This window comes from Tribolium castaneum, chromosome 5 (genome assembly GCF_031307605.1).
Source record: "Tribolium castaneum strain GA2 chromosome 5, icTriCast1.1, whole genome shotgun sequence".
Classification (NCBI taxonomy): domain Eukaryota; kingdom Metazoa; phylum Arthropoda; class Insecta; order Coleoptera; family Tenebrionidae; genus Tribolium; species Tribolium castaneum.
This window is the reverse complement of record NC_087398.1, coordinates 5,550,147-5,571,472: the sequence shown is the minus strand read 5'-3', so window position 1 is coordinate 5,571,472 and position 21,326 is coordinate 5,550,147. Positions and strand designations below refer to the sequence as shown.

General features: G+C 38.7%; 5 protein-coding genes, 1 long non-coding RNA gene and 1 other non-coding gene across 10 annotated transcripts; 3 read left to right on the top strand and 4 right to left on the bottom strand.

The window, feature by feature from the left end:
* The first annotated feature begins 433 nt into the window (after nt 1–433).
* On the top strand, nt 434–3,200 carry LOC661261 (major facilitator superfamily domain-containing protein 1). The gene is made up of 9 exons (XM_967433.4): nt 434–886; nt 1,096–1,372; nt 1,423–1,839; nt 1,943–2,156; nt 2,205–2,302; nt 2,347–2,459; nt 2,505–2,607; nt 2,660–2,789; nt 2,849–3,200. The coding sequence occupies exons 1-9, from the start codon at nt 730–732 to the stop codon at nt 2,903–2,905; spliced, it is 1,566 nt and encodes a 521-aa protein (XP_972526.2). The 5' UTR covers nt 434–729; the 3' UTR covers nt 2,906–3,200.
* Nucleotides 3,201–3,906: 706 nt separating this feature from the next.
* On the bottom strand, nt 3,907–4,780 carry LOC661323 (protein D3). Its single transcript, XM_967487.4, has one exon. It carries the CDS (start codon nt 4,560–4,562, stop codon nt 4,008–4,010), a length of 555 nt encoding a protein of 184 aa, XP_972580.1. The 5' UTR covers nt 4,563–4,780; the 3' UTR covers nt 3,907–4,007.
* A 34-nt stretch (nt 4,781–4,814) lies between these two features.
* LOC103313064 (fibrous sheath CABYR-binding protein-like) lies at nt 4,815–9,679 on the top strand. Of its 2 annotated transcripts, XR_010334282.1 has the most exons (12): nt 4,815–5,016; nt 5,060–5,163; nt 5,212–5,283; nt 5,332–5,709; nt 6,955–7,490; nt 7,539–8,176; nt 8,225–8,412; nt 8,461–8,972; nt 9,020–9,119; nt 9,170–9,277; nt 9,321–9,474; nt 9,518–9,679. XR_010334282.1 is itself a non-coding variant. In XM_015980642.2 (6 exons), exons 1-6 carry the CDS (start codon nt 4,926–4,928, stop codon nt 6,884–6,886), a joined length of 1,734 nt encoding a protein of 577 aa, XP_015836128.1. In that variant the 5' UTR covers nt 4,842–4,925; the 3' UTR covers nt 6,887–6,916. The 2 variants fall into 2 exon arrangements, 1 of the variants encoding a protein (XP_015836128.1); XM_015980642.2 differs by lacking the exons at nt 6,955–7,490; nt 7,539–8,176; nt 8,225–8,412; ... (3 more) ...; nt 9,321–9,474; nt 9,518–9,679 and adding exons at nt 5,753–6,315; nt 6,361–6,916 and having other exon boundaries at nt 4,842–5,016.
* Nucleotides 9,680–9,817: 138 nt separating this feature from the next.
* On the bottom strand, nt 9,818–15,949 carry LOC661463 (phospholipid-transporting ATPase ABCA1). 3 transcript variants are annotated; one of them, XM_064356815.1, is made up of 19 exons: nt 15,685–15,795; nt 15,539–15,640; nt 15,282–15,494; nt 15,122–15,237; nt 14,824–15,071; nt 14,544–14,778; nt 14,320–14,499; nt 14,070–14,276; nt 13,582–14,021; nt 13,369–13,534; nt 12,950–13,325; nt 12,602–12,666; nt 12,205–12,554; nt 11,948–12,157; nt 11,633–11,903; nt 11,463–11,588; nt 11,200–11,412; nt 9,979–11,150; nt 9,818–9,926 (listed from the first exon to the last, which is right to left on the bottom strand). In XM_064356815.1, exons 1-19 carry the CDS (start codon nt 15,687–15,689, stop codon nt 9,888–9,890), a joined length of 4,734 nt encoding a protein of 1,577 aa, XP_064212885.1. In that variant the 5' UTR covers nt 15,690–15,795; the 3' UTR covers nt 9,818–9,887. The 3 variants fall into 3 exon arrangements, with proteins under 3 accessions (XP_064212885.1, XP_008193592.2, XP_064212884.1); XM_008195370.3 differs by having other exon boundaries at nt 15,539–15,949; XM_064356814.1 differs by having other exon boundaries at nt 12,208–12,554; nt 15,539–15,949.
* Nucleotides 15,950–16,348: 399 nt separating this feature from the next.
* LOC107397965 (hypothetical protein) lies at nt 16,349–17,550 on the top strand. The gene is made up of 5 exons (XR_010334421.1): nt 16,349–16,494; nt 16,541–17,052; nt 17,102–17,201; nt 17,249–17,356; nt 17,401–17,550. It is a non-coding gene; the product is annotated as a hypothetical protein (transcript).
* Nucleotides 17,551–18,125: 575 nt separating this feature from the next.
* LOC135266384 (uncharacterized) lies at nt 18,126–19,312 on the bottom strand. The gene is made up of 5 exons (XR_010334400.1): nt 18,805–19,312; nt 18,650–18,749; nt 18,504–18,605; nt 18,297–18,452; nt 18,126–18,236 (listed from the first exon to the last, which is right to left on the bottom strand). It is a non-coding gene; the product is annotated as an uncharacterized LOC135266384 (long non-coding RNA).
* A 1,033-nt stretch (nt 19,313–20,345) lies between these two features.
* On the bottom strand, nt 20,346–21,224 carry c12.1. The gene is made up of 2 exons (XM_967660.4): nt 21,024–21,224; nt 20,346–20,976 (listed from the first exon to the last, which is right to left on the bottom strand). The coding sequence occupies exons 1-2, from the start codon at nt 21,152–21,154 to the stop codon at nt 20,457–20,459; spliced, it is 651 nt and encodes a 216-aa protein (XP_972753.1). The 5' UTR covers nt 21,155–21,224; the 3' UTR covers nt 20,346–20,456.
* Nucleotides 21,225–21,326: the final 102 nt, after the last annotated feature.

Genomic DNA, 21,326 nt, shown 5'->3' with positions numbered 1-21,326 from the left:
ACACTTGAGATAGTGCTCTAAGCTGTAAGATAAAAATGTAGATGACCCACAATTCGAGACTGCACTATTAAGAGTGGCCTAAACTTAATACTAAAACCGAAAAATTGTTTGAAAATTGTTGGTAAGGAAAGTGAGGAGCCTATTCTATTTTTTACTTTAACTGTACACAATGGGCTATGTATACTCAAAGTCTAATAAAAAAAAGGAGTGTATTTGTTAAAATGATTCGTTTACAAGCTATACATGCGCAAATGTGTGATAAAACACCTGGGAAAACTGTAATGTTTATCAAAGAGTGCAAGTTCGATAATCATATGAATAATTGTGGAGAAACAAGCTAAATAATGACCAAAAAACTTTAGCTTTTTTCCTTAATTCAAACAATGAACGTCCGGCGCCTACACTTGTACTGGAGGTCCACCAACCAAACAACAAAAAAGTATCCAAACACTCAAAATTATGTCAATAAAAAGGAATAAATAAATAATAAAAATTGTGTTATGCGATAATACCATTATAATATCACCATATCTCGCTATGATTATGATTTGTGCGAAACATTTGAGACAATAAACCGCGACATTATCACTTTCAGAAGGTCGTCCGTGTCTCCCAAGTGAAACACAAAAGAGGTTATTTGGGGGGTGTCAGCATGAATACCAGTGTTGGATTAAATTAAATTGGACTACGAGTAAGTGTGTTTCTATTTCATTGAACAACCCCACGAAAATGGAGGGTGGACCCAACATACAAGAAGCAGACGACACAATAAATTCCTCCACTGCTGAGGAAGGAGGAAATTCGGGATGTTACTACAGCTGCTGTGACCCCAGGGGCAGGCTGCACCGCTTTATAGCCCTAATTTTCATGTGCTTCCTCGGTTTTGGTGAGTGATTTTTTAGGCTAGGCAAGTGTCATTGTGACAGCTGATTGTCAAAAATACAAAAAGAGCCCCCATTCGATCACGTTTATTATTGCGTTCTTATCCGATTTCGTGTTTGTTTATTTCATTGTTTGGCTGAACTTTGACTGAACAACGATTAAATTTAACACACTTTCCCTGTCTTTGTTTAACAACACGGTTTTGCGTTATAGGTTCCTATTTCTGTTACGACAACCCTGCAGCTTTAGAAGGCCACATCGAAAAAACCTTAAATATAACCACAACTCAATATTCCCTACTTTACTCGATGTACTCTTGGCCAAACGTTGTGCTATGTTTCGTTGGAGGCTTTCTAATTGACCGAGTTTTCGGAATTCGTCTCGGCACCAATATTTATTCGGGCCTCACGTTGTTGGGGCAAATTATTTTCGCCAGCGGGGCGCTGTTTGACGTTTTTTGGATAATGATCATGGGCAGATTTATTTTTGGGTAATAGTATAATAGTAACATAATAATATCAAACGCCCCAATTCTTGTAGCATAGGGGCTGAGTCGCTAGCAGTCGCACAAAATAATTACGCCGTGTTGTGGTTCAAAGGCAAAGAACTTAACATGGTTTTTGGGCTGCAGTTGAGTTTTGCGCGGATTGGTAGCACTGTGAATTTTCTCGTGATGGAATCGATTTACCAGTGGGTTAATAAGGAGTACAAAGGGACGGAATTGCTAGGAATTGTTTTATTTGTGGCCACTTCGACCTGTCTGTTCTCCATGCTTTGTGCCCTAGTTTTGGGTTTTATGGACAAGCGGGCGGAAAATCTGTTAAGACGACACGAAACCACAAACCCTGAAGTTGTTCGATTTACCGACGTTATTGAGTTTAAATTCACCTTTTGGCTTATTGCCGTGATCTGTGTTTCTTATTACGTCGCTATATTTCCCTTTATCGCCCTTGGAGAGTAAGTAATTCAAACGAGCCAATCAAATCAGCGGCACTGGGGAGGGGAGGCCAATTACCCTCCACAGTGACGGTGGCAAATTTAAATAAACCAATACTTTTAGAGACCTATTTATTAAAAAATTCCACATGTCGAAACAAGAGGCGAACACGATTAATAGTCTCATTTACTTGATATCAGGAGTGGCTTCGCCCCTCGTGGGCCTTTTTATCGACAAAGTTGGCAAAAATATTTTATGGATCGTTGTGGCAATTTCAGTGACGATAGGGTCACACACCTTGTGGGCCTTTACCGACGTCAACGCCTACGTTGGAATGGTAATTCGTGCAAAATTAATTGATTCGGCTCTCAAATATTTGGTTTAGGTTATCTTGGGGCTTGCATACGCATGCTTGGCCAGTAGTTTATGGCCTTTGGTCTCTTTGATAATTCCCGAGTATCAGTTAGGAACAGCTTACGGAGTGTGAGTCCCAACTTATTTCATTTCCTTGTTTAACATCATTTTAGTTGTCAAGCTATTCAAAATCTTGGCCTGGCCGTGTTTACAATAGTGGCTGGGCACATCAAAGACACCTACGGCTACATCTGGCTTGAAGTGTTCTTCATTTGCACACTAATAGGTATTGAAAACACGGCGAAATTCGTAAATAACATTAAATTTTTAGTCGCCTTAGTGTTCACTCTTGTTTTATGGTTGGTTGACATGTACCAAAGAGGTGTCCTGAACATGACTCCCGGAAATCGGGTAGCGCATCAAGAGAGGCTATCGTAAGTATTTCGTAAAACTGATTTATTTGTTATTGTTACCGTTTGTTTGAAGAAGCGCCGCAGACGCGGAGAAACAAAGACTCTTATCGTCTGAAGCGAGTTCAAGTAACGACAATGATAATTTACAACCGAGTTCAGATTTTGAAATTAGGAACCGATATTTGTCGAGGATCGGGGCACCAGTAAGTGACAACACGGAAGAATGAAAAGGATGAGAATAGTTAAATATTTTTTGTTTCAGTTACCTGATCACTATTCAATTCAAAACAAAGGACTCTCTTACAGAGCGTTGAGATAAGTCTTTTCAATTATTATACGATTTTGTGATCAAATAAAGTGATAAAACACAAGACTAATATTGAATACAAAAAATATTTAACGATTCTGTAATGATCAAAGCAGAATTTGAATCAAAGTGTATTGTGATACATATCGTAAGATACTAAGTAAAAAGTGTAAAATATTAAAGGTTTAGAACATTTTCTACTCTCTGTTTCCACAGTTGTGTACTCTATAGATCAATATATTTATTGTTAGTACGGAATTTTATAGTGTAATTGTAATTAATAAAGACATTTGTCTATTTTCTACAATGTTTGCGTTTTATTTTACACCTCCAACTGAAAGATTAAGGGCCGGTTTACAATAGCATCATTTTCTAATAAGCCAGGCCCTGAAGGTAACATTAACATGAACTACATTAAACCACAAAGTTTCACCAATTTGAGAAATAGCGGGTGGTTTAATTTTTATGAATTCGTTTTCTAACTTCATTGTTCATTTTCTCTATAGTATAAAAAGTTCTATTATAGCAAGCGTTTAAAAAATTTTTAAATGAAAGTGCATTGCTCGTAAGACACTTTAAAAATAATATGTTACGAAGCCGACAATTTGGAGATATTTTCAAGCAGATTGTCTTACATACTTCCGGGAAATCGATTGATGTCGACAAAACCACAGAATTCGTAACAGTTTCAAGTTATCAACGGAAATAATGCGTTTTTGACAAATTTTGCATCAGTCACAGACTAATAATAAATGATCTTGTTTGCAAAAGAAAGAGAATAGAAAGAGCTTTCCAAAGATACCAAACTTGATAGACACATAAATTCAGAGTACGGAAAATAGTCGAAAGTCGGAAAAATCTAACATTTTAATACCAAACCAGTTTACGTTTTATGCACTTAAAAAATAATTTACTGAAAGAGCCTGATGATGAGGGATAGGTGATGAATCATGAGACTAGATCTAAACGATTAATTAGAAATAGATAAGATACGAAGAATCAACTGGATTGCATTACATTTCTTAGATTCAAATCTTGTTTATTTAAAAAGTTGCGAAAAAAATACATACAACATTTATTGAAGTAACATTGGTCGATAAATTAATTAGATACATTAGTTCCCCCTACTATTAGCAGCCATTTCCCATTGCTTCCGCCACTCGTCAACAAACGGACTCCACTGAGCGACGAAATAATTCCCAGCATACGCTTCCCCTAACTCATTCTCCCTTCTAAACTTCCTCATCGACCAGCTAATGCGGTGCTCTTTGTCCAGTTTGCCACTTTTGGGTTCCTTGAATTGCATTTTTCCTTTCTGTTCGAACACTAGAAAAATGTATCTGTGCAAGCCGGTCCCTTGCGGCGCTCCTGACCCCATATACTCCGCAATCACTTCTCCAGTTTTCACTTCACACCCTTGAATATTCACCACTAACCAGTGCTTCACGTCCGCAATTTTGGGCTCCATTCTGCTGGGGGCGTCCGGATCGAACATGAGGAGGGTGTAGTACTTGTCAGGGGCGGCGTCCCAGCATACCTGGGGCTCGTCTTTGACTTCTTCGGGCTTGAGCTCTTTGCCGAATTCCACTGTTCTGCCCCCTGGGTATGTGATGGTGATTTTGGCCGAAGGGGCCGTGTCGACGGCGTCCACCACGTCGGTAGTGTTCATTTTGAGGTGTGGAACTACGTGTAATCACAGTGACTGCCACTGTCGAGAGTGATAAGCAAAAATAAATACGAACTATTTATTGAGTTGAGTATTTTGATATACAGGTGTGTCAGAATCGTTTCCGTTCTTGATAAATAAATATATATGTCGATGTCGAAGTCCTTAATTTTCCCCCAGAAACATATTTTTACCACAAATACTCACACTCATCAAACTACGAAATGAAAATAAGTCACTACAATCACCTGCAATATTCTACCATCATACCAACAACGTGTTATTTAATCAATAGTAGCAAACAACTCTTAGCAACTTTGACAAATCAAGTCATAATCAAAGTTCCTGACATAATTAGCGTAAATAATGGCCAAGAAGGGTCAAGCAATCCAGTTACAAACTGAGGTAAATAACGACGAAGACTGGGAAAAACTCTTACAACGTGACGGACTTATTGGTAATTTTCCAAACGCAACAACTGAAAATAACGTAAATTGTAGTTGTTGACGTCTATTCTGAATGGTGCGGCCCTTGCTCCGGAATGACCGCAACTTTAAAAAAACTAAAACTCGAGATTGGAGGCGACGTGCTTCAACTAGCTATAGTAAAAAAGCGTTTCTCCTTTAATTCAGTAAACTTGTAAAAATCGTAGGCAAAAGCCGACAAAATAACGGCTCTAGAACGTTTCCGCAACAAGAGCGAACCCACTTGGATGTTCATTATCGTAAATATTTGAAGCAGTTGAAGTAAACTTGCAAAAAGTAAATTTTAGAACGGAAAAATGGTTAATTTCATGTTCGGAGCCAACGCTCCTAAATTGACTCGTTTAATAACTGAAGAACTCCGCAAAGAAAACGAAGCACGACAGGGACGTCGTGACAGAGTCCAAAATGAAATAAGCGACATCACTGAGGAAGAACGGGAGCGGCTGGATGTTGTAGAACGGCAGAGAAGAGCGGCGAAAGAGAAGGAGGAGGCGAAAGCCGCCAAAGAACTGTTTGAGAGACGCACGGCCGAGTGTCACAAGATTTTGGAAACTTTACAGCACATGGGCATCATATTGATTTTTCCGCACGCGAAAACTAGCTACCAGGAGGCGTTCGGAGACCTCCTGGGCGAGGCTGGTTTGACTATAAGCCAAACAGAGAAAGTAAGTATCATAAAAACCATCGCCGAATTTAACCCTTGGTAAGGTGGACCTTACGGAGCAAATTCTGGACGAGTTGTTTTATTTTGGCGAAATGCCGTTTCCCGAAGAAGCGCTTGAAGAACTGTTGAATAACACTTGCATGATCTTGCAAGTCAAACCGATCCCAGCTAGAGACGTCGAAGAACCGACCGATGAACTAATCCTACAAATTCTGTACGGTCCCAGCAAAAAGCCACCAGGAAGTTCGGACTGTCCAGCTCGAGTCCTAGCAAAATTACCTGAACCTTCCGAGGAGGAAGTCCACGAAAAGACAGCACGTGAAAGTGTGGGAGTTTGGGCGCCTGAAAACGAGCTGATCAAAGCCACAGCCTTGAGGCTGTTTTTCCACAAGCTCACCGAACATTATCTTATACCAGAACCGGAGCCCACACCTCCCCACTATGCCGTCGTGTTTGAAGCAATGCGAAGGCACGAAATTGCGAGCTTTATGGAGAAATACAGCGACCAGGTGATTCGCTACGGGTTCTTTACAAGCGAAAGGCCCGAGGAGGCAAAACTAGTCGCGAAATCAATTTACAAATATGAAAGATCTCCCGATAGAACGCCGTAAGTTTGTGTTAATTCCGTAAAGTTATTAAAACCTTCAACCAGAAACGAAAAAATGGTGATCCAACTGGCGAAAAAGAAAAGCGAGTGTGTTTTGGCTTTCGCACAGCTTAAGCCGCTCTACATCAGTCCAAACATCAAAGAGGGTGAAAGGGAGTGTCGGTTGTTCTTTGGTGATGATTACGATGAACCTCCGGAAGAAGAAGAAATTGAAGAACAAAAGGAGGTTCCAGCGACGCCAAAATCCAAATCGGAACAAGCGTCGGTTCTGGATCAAGATATAGAAGGAAGTCAGGTTGTAGCACTTGAGGAAGGTGAAATTGTCGAAGGCGTGCCGGAAGAGGGTGCCGAAGCAGTTGCAGTAGCCGAAGAAGGTGCTCCGCTTGTAGGAGAAGTTCCTCCCGCTGAAGGAGAGGCTCCTCCAGCTGAAGGAGTTCCACCCGAGACGGAACCGTCTGTGGTTGTAGAACCCGAGGCTTCACCACCAGACCAACCTGAAAATGTTCCTGAAACTGAGGCTCCTCCACCGGCTGAAACTACAGAGGCACCAAATGCCGAAAGTCCGCCTTAAATGTATTTGATGTTGTTTTAAATAAATTCTTACGCATTGTGGTTTACACAATTTTTTTTCGCATGCAGCTCGTACATGTTAGCGAAATCGCCTTGGAAGAGATGCTATTTTTCGCCGAGGAAGAAGTGGAACAATTCCAAAATGAAGAACTGTTCAAGAAACCATCCATGGCGCTTTTGATGAAACGCAGTTCTGAGAATTTGCCAAACACCATTGACGACGTTGTGGCACAAATGGTTTATGGCAACCATCGCAAACCACCGGGTGACGAAAATTGTCCTTATCGAAAACTGATAACAACGAAAGATAATGTCGAATTGCCTGGAATTTGGGCTCCTACTAACTCGTTGTGTAAGGCAATGGGTCTGAAATGGTTGTTTCCGAATATTTCGGGACCTTACAAACTTCCTGAGGTGGAACCGACGCCACCCCACGTAATCATAGCCTACGATGCTTTCAAATACAAGGAAGTTATGGAACTGGGGAACCAGTTTCCCTCCGCGATTATGAAATACGGTTTTTTCTCAAACCATACACCAGGCAGTGCCCAGTTGATTACCAAAACTGTGGACAAGTTTGAAAAACAAACAACGCCTCCGACTTAGTAATATTTATTTTGTAGTGTTTACAATTGTTTTCTTGCCACTTTCAGTGAGGAGAAAATCGTTGTACAACTTGCCAAATCCGACGACTGCTTTGAAAGTTTTTACGATTTGGGACCGTCGTATATCAGTTTAGACACGGTTCAAGGGGCAGAAGAAGCACAGCTTTTTTTCCCGCCGACTTACGATATTCCGGAAGATATTATCATGGAAATCAAGAAAAAACCGAAAAAGAAGACAAAGAGCAAATTTGTTGCAGTTGTGGAAGCACACGAGGAGAAACTTCTACAAGGGGATATTAAAGAAGAAAATGACTTAGAGGAACAAGCGTCGGAGGATAACGCTGATGGACGACAACTTACCGAAGAAAAGGCCACGGAAATGGAGGAGGAGGAGGAAGAGGAAGGTGACGAAGGTGGAGAGGATATTGTCGATAAGGCGACGTCCCCCATGGACGACGCCAAGGAGGAAGACGTTAATGAATAATAAATAGTTTGCTTACAAGTGAACGTAGAAAGTACTTATTAATTTATAATCTTGCTTGAAAACGATGTAAACTTACTCCCATTAAAAGTGCATTTACTGAACAAAATCGTCATCCCCAATTAAATTCCTATTACGCTGAACTCTTGCATTCGTGTCACAATCGAGACGACGATGGATTATCGGAACCCAAGTCCGATGAAAAGTAAGTCATCAAAAATCAATTTTCGATTTCTATTTTTCAAAATTATAGATGACGTATTAAGAATTGTCCGTTTCTTGGGACAGAACGTATTTTACGTGAATATCGTTAAAAGCGTTTTAAAGATCTCTGTATGTTACTCTATGATAATCTGGGCGTACATAATTTACCACCTCTTTTTTGTTTTTGATGTAAATCAGACTTTGAATTTCGTTCCCACACTTTTGCAAATGCTTTACGTAAGTCGAGCACTTGTGAAAGTTTTAAAAAGTTTGTCTCAATTTTAGTTTACGCTTACACAATTGACACTTATTTTCAAACATGGTCTAGCGGACCAAATATTGAGCGTTCTGCCATTGTGGGAAATCGACTCCGCGGGGCAAGAAACAGCGTTGAAGATAAGAAAAGAAGCAAAAATATATACTTTTTGTACTTTAGTAACCACAGCGACTGCCGTTGTGGCCGTGTTACTTTTGACTTCTCCTCAGGACAACGCCGATCAAGTTATCATCATTTTTTGCAAATTTCGGGAATTGTTTCCGTACCAAAATTGGGTTTTTGCACGTTTATCAAAGCTTATATATCTTCTGCTCATATTGGCAGCTCCAGCGCACACATATCAAACGATTTATGTCACACAACACTTGAAATTTCAGCTATATCTTTTGAATGAATATCTCAAAGGACTGGGGAGTTATAAAAAAATGGATAGAAATGCGTTGTTTTATGACACAGAGTATCAGAAGCTAGTCAGATTTAGACTAACAGTGTGCATAAAAAGGCATCTAGAAATTATTAAGTAAGTCAATGTTGCTAACTTTGCACTCTAACCGGATCAATTCTCAGTGCAAGAAACAACGCTGTTGGATTGATGGACAATTACATTGTGCCGTTTATAATAACAGGCGCCCTTTTGGTGGCCGGGTTGCTTTTATCAGCATTTCACGTATGTTTATTAAAAAGTTAAATTATTGATTACAAGTAAAGGAAATATAGCTTGTAGGAGAGGTCCACCTTCCCTGGTGGCATTGTGCAGCTTTAGGTATTCCAGTTTTCTTATGCGCTTGCTATTTTTTCGTTAGCGGACAGGCTCTTGAATCCGAGGTAAAATACTTATTATTTGCCAAATATTAATACGCAATTTCAGTCCGAACGTGTTATGACGACATTGATGGAACTAGACTGGTACGACTGGTATAGCCATAATAAAAAAATGTTTTTGTTTTTTTTTAAATAACACTTTAAAACCACTACAAATTTCGTTTGTAAATGTCGCCCTCAATTATGTGACAGGAGTTAAAGTATGAAACGTTGTTTAGCTATTTTTTCTACAGAGTTTTGTAGGTTCTGAAATTGGTTTACACTGCAGTTTCAATTTTCGGCAGTTTCAAATAAATGTTTCGCAGGATAAGAAAAGTGCACTAAACACTTTACGTGCACTCGTATAATGTCTTGTATTCTACGTGTCGTTAATAAATATTTACCAAGCACACATTTTTGTGGAATTTGGAATTGTGTTCACTGTACCTACGAACAGAAAATCACGTTTTTTAATGGAGTATTTATTTTTTCGCAACTCAGTGTTTTGTGAAGAAAATCATTTCACGTAACTAACATTTTCGAGTATCAAAAGACCAAATTTTTGTGTCATTAGGTTTTATTATTAGAGTCTACCTTATTACAATGAATTTACAAATTGCACTTTCAAAATCAGTCACTGCTCCTTTTGTTCTTTGGCGAAGCTTAAAAACACCTTTAATAAAAACAGAAAGCTGAGTCCGAATTTATTTCCCACTGGACGTTACCTGTTCCAGACTGCACTGCCCCAGAGAGTAATCTTCGATGCTAAGCTGTCGTCTCGACCCTTCAATAAGTCCAAACATTTGCGACAGCGACATTTTTTCATTAACCAAGTGATAAGTCACTAGCTCCTGATACCTTTCCTTGAGTTCCGATCCCGGAAAATATTTCTGAACGAAGTTATCGATATTTTTAACCTGCTCATCAATGGGCGCTTTATCATCGTATCTCTTGATTTTTATCGAAAGCGAGAACCCTTGAGCAAATTTACTTTTCAACCGCTGGGTCGATCCAAGACACTGGAAAGTGCCATTAACCATAATGGCAATTCTAGTGCACAAAGCCTCGCACTCTTCCATACTGTGCGACGTCAAAATAATGCACTTTCCACTGTCTCTCAACCTCGCAAGGCCGTTCCAGAGGAACCGCTTTGTCGCTGGATCCATCCCAGCGCTGGGCTCATCCAGAAAAATCACCGGAGGGTCTCCGATCAAGGCCAGCGCGGTGCTCAATTTTCTCTTGTTGCCGCCACTCAGCTGCTTCACCTTTTTATTAACATGCTTGAGAAAATCGAAATCACGGGCCAGGCCCTCAGCCAGGCCGAGACACTGGCTGAGAGGTATCCCTCTGATGAGGCCGAACATCAGCAGGGTTTCCCTGACGGTGAGGTCGTCGAGTAAGGCGTCAAATTGCGGGCAATAACCGACAAACTTTTGCACCTGCTTTGGGTGGGTTTTGATGCTCCAGCCGTGCACCCAAGCATTGCCATAAGTGATTCTTGAATCGCCGGTCATCATTTGGAAAGTGGTGGTTTTGCCGGCACCGTTCACCCCCAACAGGCCGAAGCACTCGTACGGCTTTATGCCCAGGCAGAGGCCGTTCACTGCGAGAAAATTTGCTCCGTAATATTTGGTGAGATCGCGAAGGATCACCGAGTAATTATTTTTCAACTCGTTCTCTGGGGAGTTTTTGATTTTTGTATTCTCGTCTTGCACATCACTTTCCAATATTACAGTTTTATTCGGACGCTTGGTAAAGTGTACGATTTTGCCGAACAGACAGCTGAAGAAACCAAATTCGATTAAAAAAATTATCGTGAAGAGGACAAGACACATGATGAATGATACGGCTACAATTAGCCCGATTCCGGGGGCTTCTAACGAATAGTAGTCCGTCTCTGTGAATATCTAATCATGTAAAGTGGTCTAATAAAGTTAAAATCTTACCGCAACAAATCGTACTGCGGGCGCAAGCTTGCTCTATGGTTTCATTATTTTTTAAGCAAAGCTTTCTCACCGAGCTGATGTAAGTCACATCAGAAATCCCTCTACCAATGGTATAAAAGGGAACAATTACAAAAGTCCGGTACATGGTGGAAAGCGTAGATTTTGACGCACCGTAAGCTTTTGCCATCATCATCGCCATATATGGAATTATTGCTAAGTAAGCGATTGAAAATTATTGAGTTACTACAAAATATTAAACTTACCCATATACATACAGAGTGACACCAGTATGGTGCATCCCATAGCTGGTACTTTAAAGCAGTACGATATCAAGTAAATAAAGGGTAAAACAAAGCAAAAGTAGCCCACAAATAACAAAACAACAAGACCTAAAACCGGGATTCAATAAGTGAAAGTTTTGATCAGTTGATACCTATTTCTGCCGTTTGTAAGCTACTCAAGGGTGACTCTATTAGGAGGATCAGGAGGAAAATAGTAGTCGAGAGACAGGCTAATAGGTCACAAAAGAAAGCAGTGCTCCAGAAAACGAAAACGTTCACTCCTGAAATCATCTGCAAATGTTTGCATTTGCAGACCCGCTCACGAATGTAAAACATCACGTAAGTGCACACAGCTATGCCCACGCCCAACATGACGCCCATTTCAGCCGCCGAGGACATTTTGTTCTTTTCTGAAGCTACTAGCTAAGGGAATTGTAAAAACTGAGTCCTGTTAAAGCTAATTTAACCTGCGCGTCATTGGAGGGAGGTAGGGGATGGTTGAAAAACGTAACAGATTTTTTCTCGCCAAGCCTTGCCTTGTACATTGTGCTTAAAACAAGGCTTAGTGAGAGTGGAACTGCATGGTAAGGGTCACCGTTGAACCAAGCTGTTGCTGCCGTGTCGTTGAAAGATGCAGCGACGATGTAGTGGTTCTTTACAGCCGTCAAGTTTTTTGCCTAAATAATTGAGGAAATAGTGATTCAAAAATTGTTGGGTTCAATACCACGTCGAGGATTTCTTTAGTGATATTATCCACGGTTTTCACCGTGTGGTCCTTGAGCGCTTTCACGTAGGTGTCAGGCAGCAAGTCATCGGCACCGTTCTTTTCAAGAAGGGTTACTGTATTGTTGTAGGAACTTAGCGTTATTTTCAGAGAGGGGTACGAGCTTTCATTTCCCTCACTTATGGACATTAATGTGTAGCCTGCTACTATTATTAGGGGCAGGATTATTTGGAACAAAAATAGGATCCATGACCGAAAAAGCGATAACTTTTTCTTCAGGAGCATTGCCATAATTTGGTTTCGCAGCAAACTGCAACCGGTTAGGTTGATTGGCTCTTCCTTCGTGCTGACTTCAATGGAAGACTTATACTCTGGATATTTTTACAGAAATAAATACCTGAACCCTGTGATTGATTTTTGTTGAACATTTCTGCAATTTCTTTATCATGCTCGGCACCAACTCTGCAAATGTTTAATTTATCAACAAACTAGACCAGCCAGGATTTATTAGGAAGAGAGTTTTTAATTGTCTTTTCCTGTCTTAGTTTTCAATTGAAAAATTAACCTTTCTCTTTCAAACGACAAAAAACGAAAAACCAGGCAATTTTTTTCATTTTTTGCTCTAAGACCAAAACATTTTAGTAATTGTATAATGGATTAGGACTATTTTCAGATGGATATTATTATAGCAGTTATTATAAATAATATAAATAATAATAATAATACAAATTGATAAATAACCCACTTTAAAAAGATTTCCTCCAAAGACGCCTGCTGGATCCCAAAATTCAGCACGCCCAGGGAGGACTTCTGGCGTTCCAAGTCGAACAACAATGCTTCAAATTTTCGCGAATCCTTATCAGGCAATATGTACGTGAGCTCGGAGCCCATACGAGCATGGATTTTTAAGTATGGTATGTGTTTTCTCAGCATATCCGTAACATATTCCGGGTGACATTTTGGTGTAATCTCCAAAATTAGCGAATAACCAGAGCCGTATTTCTTTTTTAAGAAAAAACTAGATCCGCAACATTGTAATTCACCAACTGTCATTATGGCAATTCGATCACCCAATAAATCAGCTTCGTCCATGTAGTGCGTTGTCAGTAAAATTGTCCGTCCTGAATAAATATAATTATTGTTGGACAAATTTTACTTGGCTACCTTTTTTCTGTTTCTGAAGCAACTCCCAAACTGTCCTTCTGGCAGAAGGATCCATGCCTGCGGTTGGTTCATCGAGTATCACCACCTTTGATTGCCCACAAAATGCTATCGCTACGCTTAATTTTCGCTTCATACCTCCAGATAATCGTTTGGAGTACGTTTTTCTCTAATTGACTGTGGTAAACTAAAGAGACTTTAACAAACCTTAATTACCTTATCTTCAATTTCCAAGATTTTCAAGTAGCTATTCACCTCATCCTTGATTTTTTTCCCATCATTCATCCCTTTCAGTTTACAAAAAAGAACAACATGTTCCTCGACACTTAAATTATCAAACAAAACGTTGTGTTGGAGACACAGTCCCATGCTTTCGCGGACTTTTTGCGCGTTGGTTCTCACATCATGACCGTTTACAACGGCTGTGCCACTAGTGGGCGGAATTATGCCACAAATCATGGACATGGTGGTGGTTTTACCAGCACCGTTATGACCCAACAGCACTGTTATATGTCCTTCGTACATTTCCAAATCTAGGTTTTTGACCACGGTGTTGTGCCCGAAAGTTTTCGAAAGATTTTTGATTCGTATTCCAACTGGAAGGTTTTCGGTAAACTCCTCAAACTGATCGCCTTTTGCCTGAGTCGGCTGCTCTCCTGATTACGAAGTTGTTACACTAAACGAAATCTCCGAAAAAATATTACTTTGTTCCTGAGGTTTCGTACACCAAAAGTTCGGTGTGAAAAGGAAGTACCAGGGTTTAGCCACGCCAAATTCGCTTGGCAGTACTGCCTCCAAGTAAATAGTGATGATCATATAAATAATTGTGTCAAGTACCATGATTAGTAAAATCGTACCCAGTGGCAAATCACCCACCAACGTGCTTTCAGACATATTACTCCACTGGCTCCCTATGATTCTATTTTATTGTTATTTTTGTTACTACCCTACTACCTTCTCCAGTTGCTTCAAACTGAAACACAATTACTAACGCAAAAAACATGGCCATTGGGGAAAAAAAACTCATTGCGATTTTGGTGTTTTGTGGTAAAATATCGTTCTTGTTCACCAAAGAAAATGCCGCCAAAACTGCCGCCGTGTATATGACCGTTGCAACAATCGTGGCAAGAATTGCTAAAATATCTTCATACAAACTGTATTCCCAAGCCAGTAGTCACCTTTTGGGAAAATGGTACTCATCAGAAAGGAGTACGTGATAAGGCTACATCCAAAAATTAGAAAAAGAACGAATAAAACTGTACCATCTGTGTATATAAACACCGGCCTTAAGGCAATTTGTACTTTAAAAATCACAATCGCTGCAATAATTACGACGACTAGCACTAGAACATAACGAAGGAACCACGAGAGCCAATGCAACCAAGCAGAAAGGCCCATAATTTTCATATATTCCTTGAAAGCACTTCTTTAGTGGTTTCTTTTAGAAAATGTTCGTACTTTGAGCTGTGCTTCTTTCTCTGTGGCAACTTCAGTGACCGCATTATTCACGTTGGTCATAAACATCAAAACCATCATCATTGCTGAAAACAACTGCGTCTGTTTCGTATTTAGTGTGTTCTGCGTCCATTCTGGATACGGGAATCGTTTCATTTCTATGTCAAGATTAGGTGTAGCGTTTGCCGTCTTGTTCAAAAAACCCAAGATTACGTGTTTTTGCAAATACAGGAATCCCCTGTTCTCGTAACCTGTTTATTGAAATTAAGTTACTGTGTGACACAGTTTAGGCACTTTTTACTTGGTGGCCCAGCGTATTTATCGTCAAAATCCCTAGAACCGATGAGCAATAGAGGGTACAACAAATTCGTGTACCATTCGGCTTTTTGGTGAGATTTGTGATCTTCTGATGGCAGTCTGTGGAAAAGTCTTGTTGGTTGCTATTACTAGACTTATCTCACCGCAAGGAAATATTTATAACGTCAGGAAGATCGTTGATATTACGTGCGCCTGATAATTTATCGTCCATTTGTAACGCGAAAGCGAATTTTTTGTTCTTAACTGCTTCGTTCAGTTTATTGGAAGTTTGGTAAGCTTTGATGTCCCTAACATTGGGGCACACATTTTTCAGGATATCCTTCAGTAACGGGCTTGTTGGCGAAAATGCCACAGAGCTGCGCTTATATGAATTTTTGCACGTTCAAAAAACACAACTTACATTTCTGTTTCGTTGTCGTAGCCGGAGCAAAGAGTCCCCGGTTTTGGACTAAATGCTTCGTAAGTTTGTGACTCGTAGTCAGTAATAAATCCAGTGTTACGCCTAAGCATAATAATTAAAAAACAGAAAAGGATGGGGAAAACAACTTCATAAATCACCAAAGTGATCTGTCGTGTCCATAGGGTTATGTCTTTGCAAACTAGAATCCAGATTTTGCTAAGTGCTTTAATCATTTTGTTAAAAATTATGCGAAAAACCAGTTTGCTAACAAATGACTATAGTTAAGTTGGCTGGGTTTTAAAATGAAGACACTCTTTCGGCTCTGACTGCTGGAAACAAAAATTTATACAAATTATCGCAGAATTATAATTTGGTATTTTAAATTCATTTGGTGTCACTTTGATTAATAATTAATTAAAACGTCAGAAACCGTGACAATGTTTTGTTTGTTTTCGTTTGCCCGGCGCATCCACCATTTTTAACGCTGACATTAAGTTAAAGTTTGTTTAATTTTTGCTCCATTTGCAATTCATTGATTTTTGATTACGCACAATAGTTACAGAAAACTATTTATTATTTAACAAACTATTAAAAGCGCATCTAAAGCAGTTTTAAAAGCTAATTTATCAGTTCCAATTACAACAGTCGCCATTTCGGTATTCGTTTACAACAGCCTTACAATGAATTATCGTAAGCAAGAAGTAATGAAAGGTTTACTACATATTTTAGAAACTAAGCAATATATTAATTCACTTTGTACGGTTTTAGACGACCCATTAAAACTTGTTCGCATCATGGGTCAAGATTTTTTAAACATAAAGTTTATAAACATTCTTTTAAAAACCTGTCTCTCTTACAATATAATATTACTTGGGTTTACAGTCTATTACTGCCTTTCTACTTTTGACATAACTGAAGTGTGGACCTACAGCTGGCTGATGTTGCAGTTTCCTTATGTAAGCCCTAATAGTTTTTTGAAGAGTGTCACAATACTTTTTTCAGTTTGTGCTTATCTTATTCACCCATATAATTAAACATGGTGTAGTGGACGACGCAATGAGCGTTGAATCACCCTGGAGCATTGATTCAGCCGGAGAAGAAATAGCACTAAAAATTAAAAGAGAATCAAAGCTTCTGAATATTTTCACTGTCGTAAATACAGTGTTTGTGATTGTGGCGGTAATTCTCTTTAGTTACCCTCAAGCCAATGATGAGCAAATTATTTTCTATTTGTACAAATTTCGTGAACAATTTCCGTACCAAAACTGGATTTTTAGTATACTGAACAAATTAAATATTTATATGTTTGGTCTCGTAGTTCCAGCGCACTCATATCAAGTAATATATGTCTCACAACATTGGAGATTTCAGATGTGCATGCTCAATAAGTACATACAAGAGTTAGACAACTACTCGAACAGAGGTAGCATAGCTCTATTGCACAACGAAAGCTACCAGAAAGAGATCACAGCCAGGCTAAAATTTTGTATAAAAAGACACCAAGAGATCATTCAGTGAGATAATTTTTGTGTTTTTTTTTCTATTTAGATTTTGTATTTTCAGTGTTACAGCTGAATCAGTTAAAATAGCAGGACCTTTCATTGTACCATTTCTAATAACTGGTCTCTTTTTGGGAACAGGTCAAGTTTTGTCGATACTTGAAGTGCGTCTTCGAAAAAAAATAAAGAATTATATTACAAAAGATAATAGGTTTTAGACGGAGTTCCGATTCAGTTGTGGCGGATTGCCTGTTTAAGCATTGCTACTTTAATTTGTGCTTCTTGTTTCCTTCTGAGTGGGCAATCAATCGAATCAGAAGTAAATATCATTTTTTACAAATTAAATGTAACACAGAGTTTCAGTCGGAACGTATTTTCTCCACACTGATACAATTAGACTGGTACAACTGGAATAATAAAAACAGAAGGTTGCTTTTAACTGTTTTGGCTAACAGCTTGAAGCCAATTCAATTTAAATTTGCAACAACTTTTGTTATAAACTATGTCGCGGGATTAAACGTATGTTACCATTTTTACAAATAATATTTATTATGAAGTATTTTTAGCTGTGCAAAATGATTTATTCCGCAGTTTCGGTGTTTACGTCAGTATTTTAACGTATTAGCACAAATTAACACCAAATAATTACCTACTATAAAAAAAATAAGTACACATCGTATTATTATAACTCACCTAAATCACGGAAATAAAACTATTATAAAAAATTCAGCATTTATTTATTTTTGAATATACAGAATAAGACTCATTTGGTGTTTTGAATTCTGACTTATAATTAAATAAGACGTCAGAAACCGTAACAATATTTGGTTTGTTTCGTTTTCACAAAAAATATCCCGGCGCATCCACCATTTTTAATGCCGGTATTAAGTTAATGTTTGTTCATGTTTAATTTTTGTCCAATTGCAATTGATTACCTACGATAGCTACAAAGAACTATTTATTATTTAACAAACTATTAAAAGCGCATCTGAAGCACATTTACAATTACAACTCACCTAAATCTCGAAAATAAAACTATTATAAAAAATTCAGCATTTATTTATTTTTGAATTTACAATGTTCTATTATTATCTCATTATCTTCTCGTTATCTTCTTTACGGCTTTATTTGATTGTCTACCTACTTTTAGACGCAACTTGTACTATAAAAGTAGAAAATGTCCAAACGAAACTCAGCACCTGAAACCCGCTCCATTGAGAAACAAGTCATTTTTCCGAAGGCTTCTACAGGTTTCTTACCGATGGAATAAAAGAATATTCGCACAAAACAAGCCCCGGTTGTCCTATGCATAAAGATTTTTGAAGATTCAAGATAAAAATAAACAAAATTTTCCGATTCCTTGAGTTCCAAACAATCCATGGAAATTTCAAGGTGTTGGCAAACATTTTCTCGTACTTCGAAAAAACAATAATTGATAAATGGTTTTGTTAAATGAATGGTTTTACTTCGTCTTTGAGACATTGTCCCACATGTACCAACAACAACGGTACAATTACTGAAACCACCATTCCTCCAATTGCCACAAAATAGCCAAATTTGCTGGCGTCCTAAAAACTTGTTGGCAAACGGGTTTAAAAACTCTGAAACTTACGACGAGAATATTGAAAAGCATGCTAAGAACCGCAGCAGTTCCTAAATATAATAACAGTAATAAGTATGGAAGAAGTTTGGCATTTAGTTTTTTTTCAATCCTAAAAACAATCAATTCATTTTGCTTCGTAAAGTGTATGTTCGTTTAGTTTAAACTTTTTAAAAGACTGGTGACGACCTATACAAATTTTAAGTTGGTCGTAAATTGACTTTTGATATTCCTCATCTCTCAGTTTGTGACTGTCACTTATAACGAGGTCGTATTGGAGAACAATTCGCTCCAAATAATGATTGATCACAAAAATGTAGAACCTTAGGTGCATCAAAGTATAGATGAGAACTCCTCCACTGATAAAAGCAACGTAAGCCAAAATTGGTAAAGTTCCGTAGTAGAGAAAACAAAATAACTTTGCCGTTCTGCCAAAACTCTTCTGAAGAAGCATAATGCCATAAATGACATTCTTGTCGCCAAAGAACGGCACATTCACTGTCGAAAATAAAAACATTACTGTGAGGGCAATAATAGATGCCCCTGTTACGATTTTTGATTCGAATGCAATTTTTTTGGAGATTTCCGGAGGAAACCGCGTCAGAGTCCAAAATCTCGCGACTGCAAGCTTTATAAATAGCTTGGTTAAGATTTTTTCAGCAGTAAAGACGGATGAAATTGTTACTAAGCACTGAAAGTTAAATTAAAATATGCTGGTTGGTTAATAGAAAAAACATACAGAGCAGCTAACGAGAAAAAAAGGTCCGTATTGTAGCAATTGATTGCCGTCGAAAGTTACCAGTAATTCGATTATTTGAATTACTCCGATTGTACTGTGGAAAATGAAAATTATTATTAAAATTGCTTTCACGAGTCGTAAACGCATGACGCCGAAAGTCATCAAGTATAAAGTTTTAAGTGAATCACTGGGTTCTAAGTTTGATTGTTGCGCCATAAAATCATTACTTTGGAAACTTTTCGCTGGATAATAAAAGGTGAAATAAAATGAATTCAAATTATCGGAGATAAATCAATATATCAATATAGACGAACAGTTATTTAAGAATTATTTTCTTATTAGTAGGAATAATTTGTTTAATGTAAAGCGGTTATCTAATTTCTAACATTGACTTTATGTTTAAAAATTAATGTTATACCTAGTCATACATTCTGAAAGTAAACCAAACTAAGTGATTCTACAAGAACGGGGCAAAAAGACATTAAAATAAAAATAAAACGCCCCCATAAAATAAAAACAAAAATTACTATACCCAGACTCGTACAGAGTGTTTGTAGATTAGGCTCACAAATTTTAACCACTAAAAGAATGCGTTATGAAAAGTCAATTTGAAGACGAAACAAATTCCGTATCCAAAAATTTTTTTCACATTTTTCCTCCCACGATTTTCACGAGCTGTTCAGTGTGATAAGAGAAAAGTTGTTTCTTTTGACGAGTGGTTAACTTTTGTGAGCGCAACCCACAAACAGTCTGTATGATGATGTTCCTTCTAACACCACCGTCTGTATAATAAAAGGAGAATTTTGGTGTTGGACATTGTTTAATAAAAAAAAAATCCCTCAGTAAATTTGATGAATTGATGACGAACAAATCTTTTGCAGCACGAGATTTAACTGGTTTCAAGTCCAAATTTTAGATAAATGTTACTTGTAGAAGACTACGAGGTTCAGGACGAAGAAGTAAAACACATTTTATTTTAATTTAATCTTTATTTACTTTGAGAATTATAATTAATCGATAAGTTTATTGTACAAAATAGACTAAATTACTCCTAATTAAATAACATAGATGAGCCAATCATTACTTAACATACTTTTCCATGAACTTTTTATGAAAGTCCGATCTCAAGGAATCATTAATGAACACATTGGTCTTCTTCTCGGGCTCCGACCTGGCACAATTTTTAAAAACCACATCGTCGTCCCACCTCCTCTTCACCTTGTGGTCCGTCTTGGCCGCCCCGGACGAATAATGGGTCAACAATGGGTTCCCACTCAAAATATTCTCCATGCGGATCCTCTCCTCCTCCTGCCTCTTCTCAATCTCTTTCTTCGCCTGCTCCATCGCCCGCTCCTTCTTGATCTTGTTCAATTCAGCTAAGAGCGACTCCATGTCATCCTCGCTTTCGTCACTGTCCGAATCCTCCTCGTCCAAGGGATCGTCAGCGTCCAAACTGGCCGCAGGCACTTGGTCCAACTTCAACCTTTTGTGGTCGGACGGACGCCCTCCCCGAGACCCCTTGACCTCCCGCTCACGCTCCTCGAGCTCTTTGCGGAAATCACGCGAGCGGATCTCCTCAACCGTGCCCTGGCCGTGCTCCCTGAAAACATTTGTTAGAGTTCAAGGGATGGAAGTGAGGTTATGTACCTGTATTTCAGTTTCGTGTGTCCGGGGAGGTCCCGACTGGAATATTGACGCGATATGGCACTGAGGTCCTTCTCGTTACGGCCCTGGCCCCCACGGGCCGGCTCGAACGTGGGCCGCGCAGCAGTGGTCATTTTTTAGCAATTTATCAAACAAATTTGACGTACGTTTGACGTTAATTGTTGACAATTGTGCAGAAGCAGTTGTAGATGGCAGCACTCAATTTTCAGCCTTTAGCCCAGAAAAGTTCAATCGCCAAAAAAGTCATAGACAGAAACGCACAAAACAGAAAGGGTGAAATGAAAC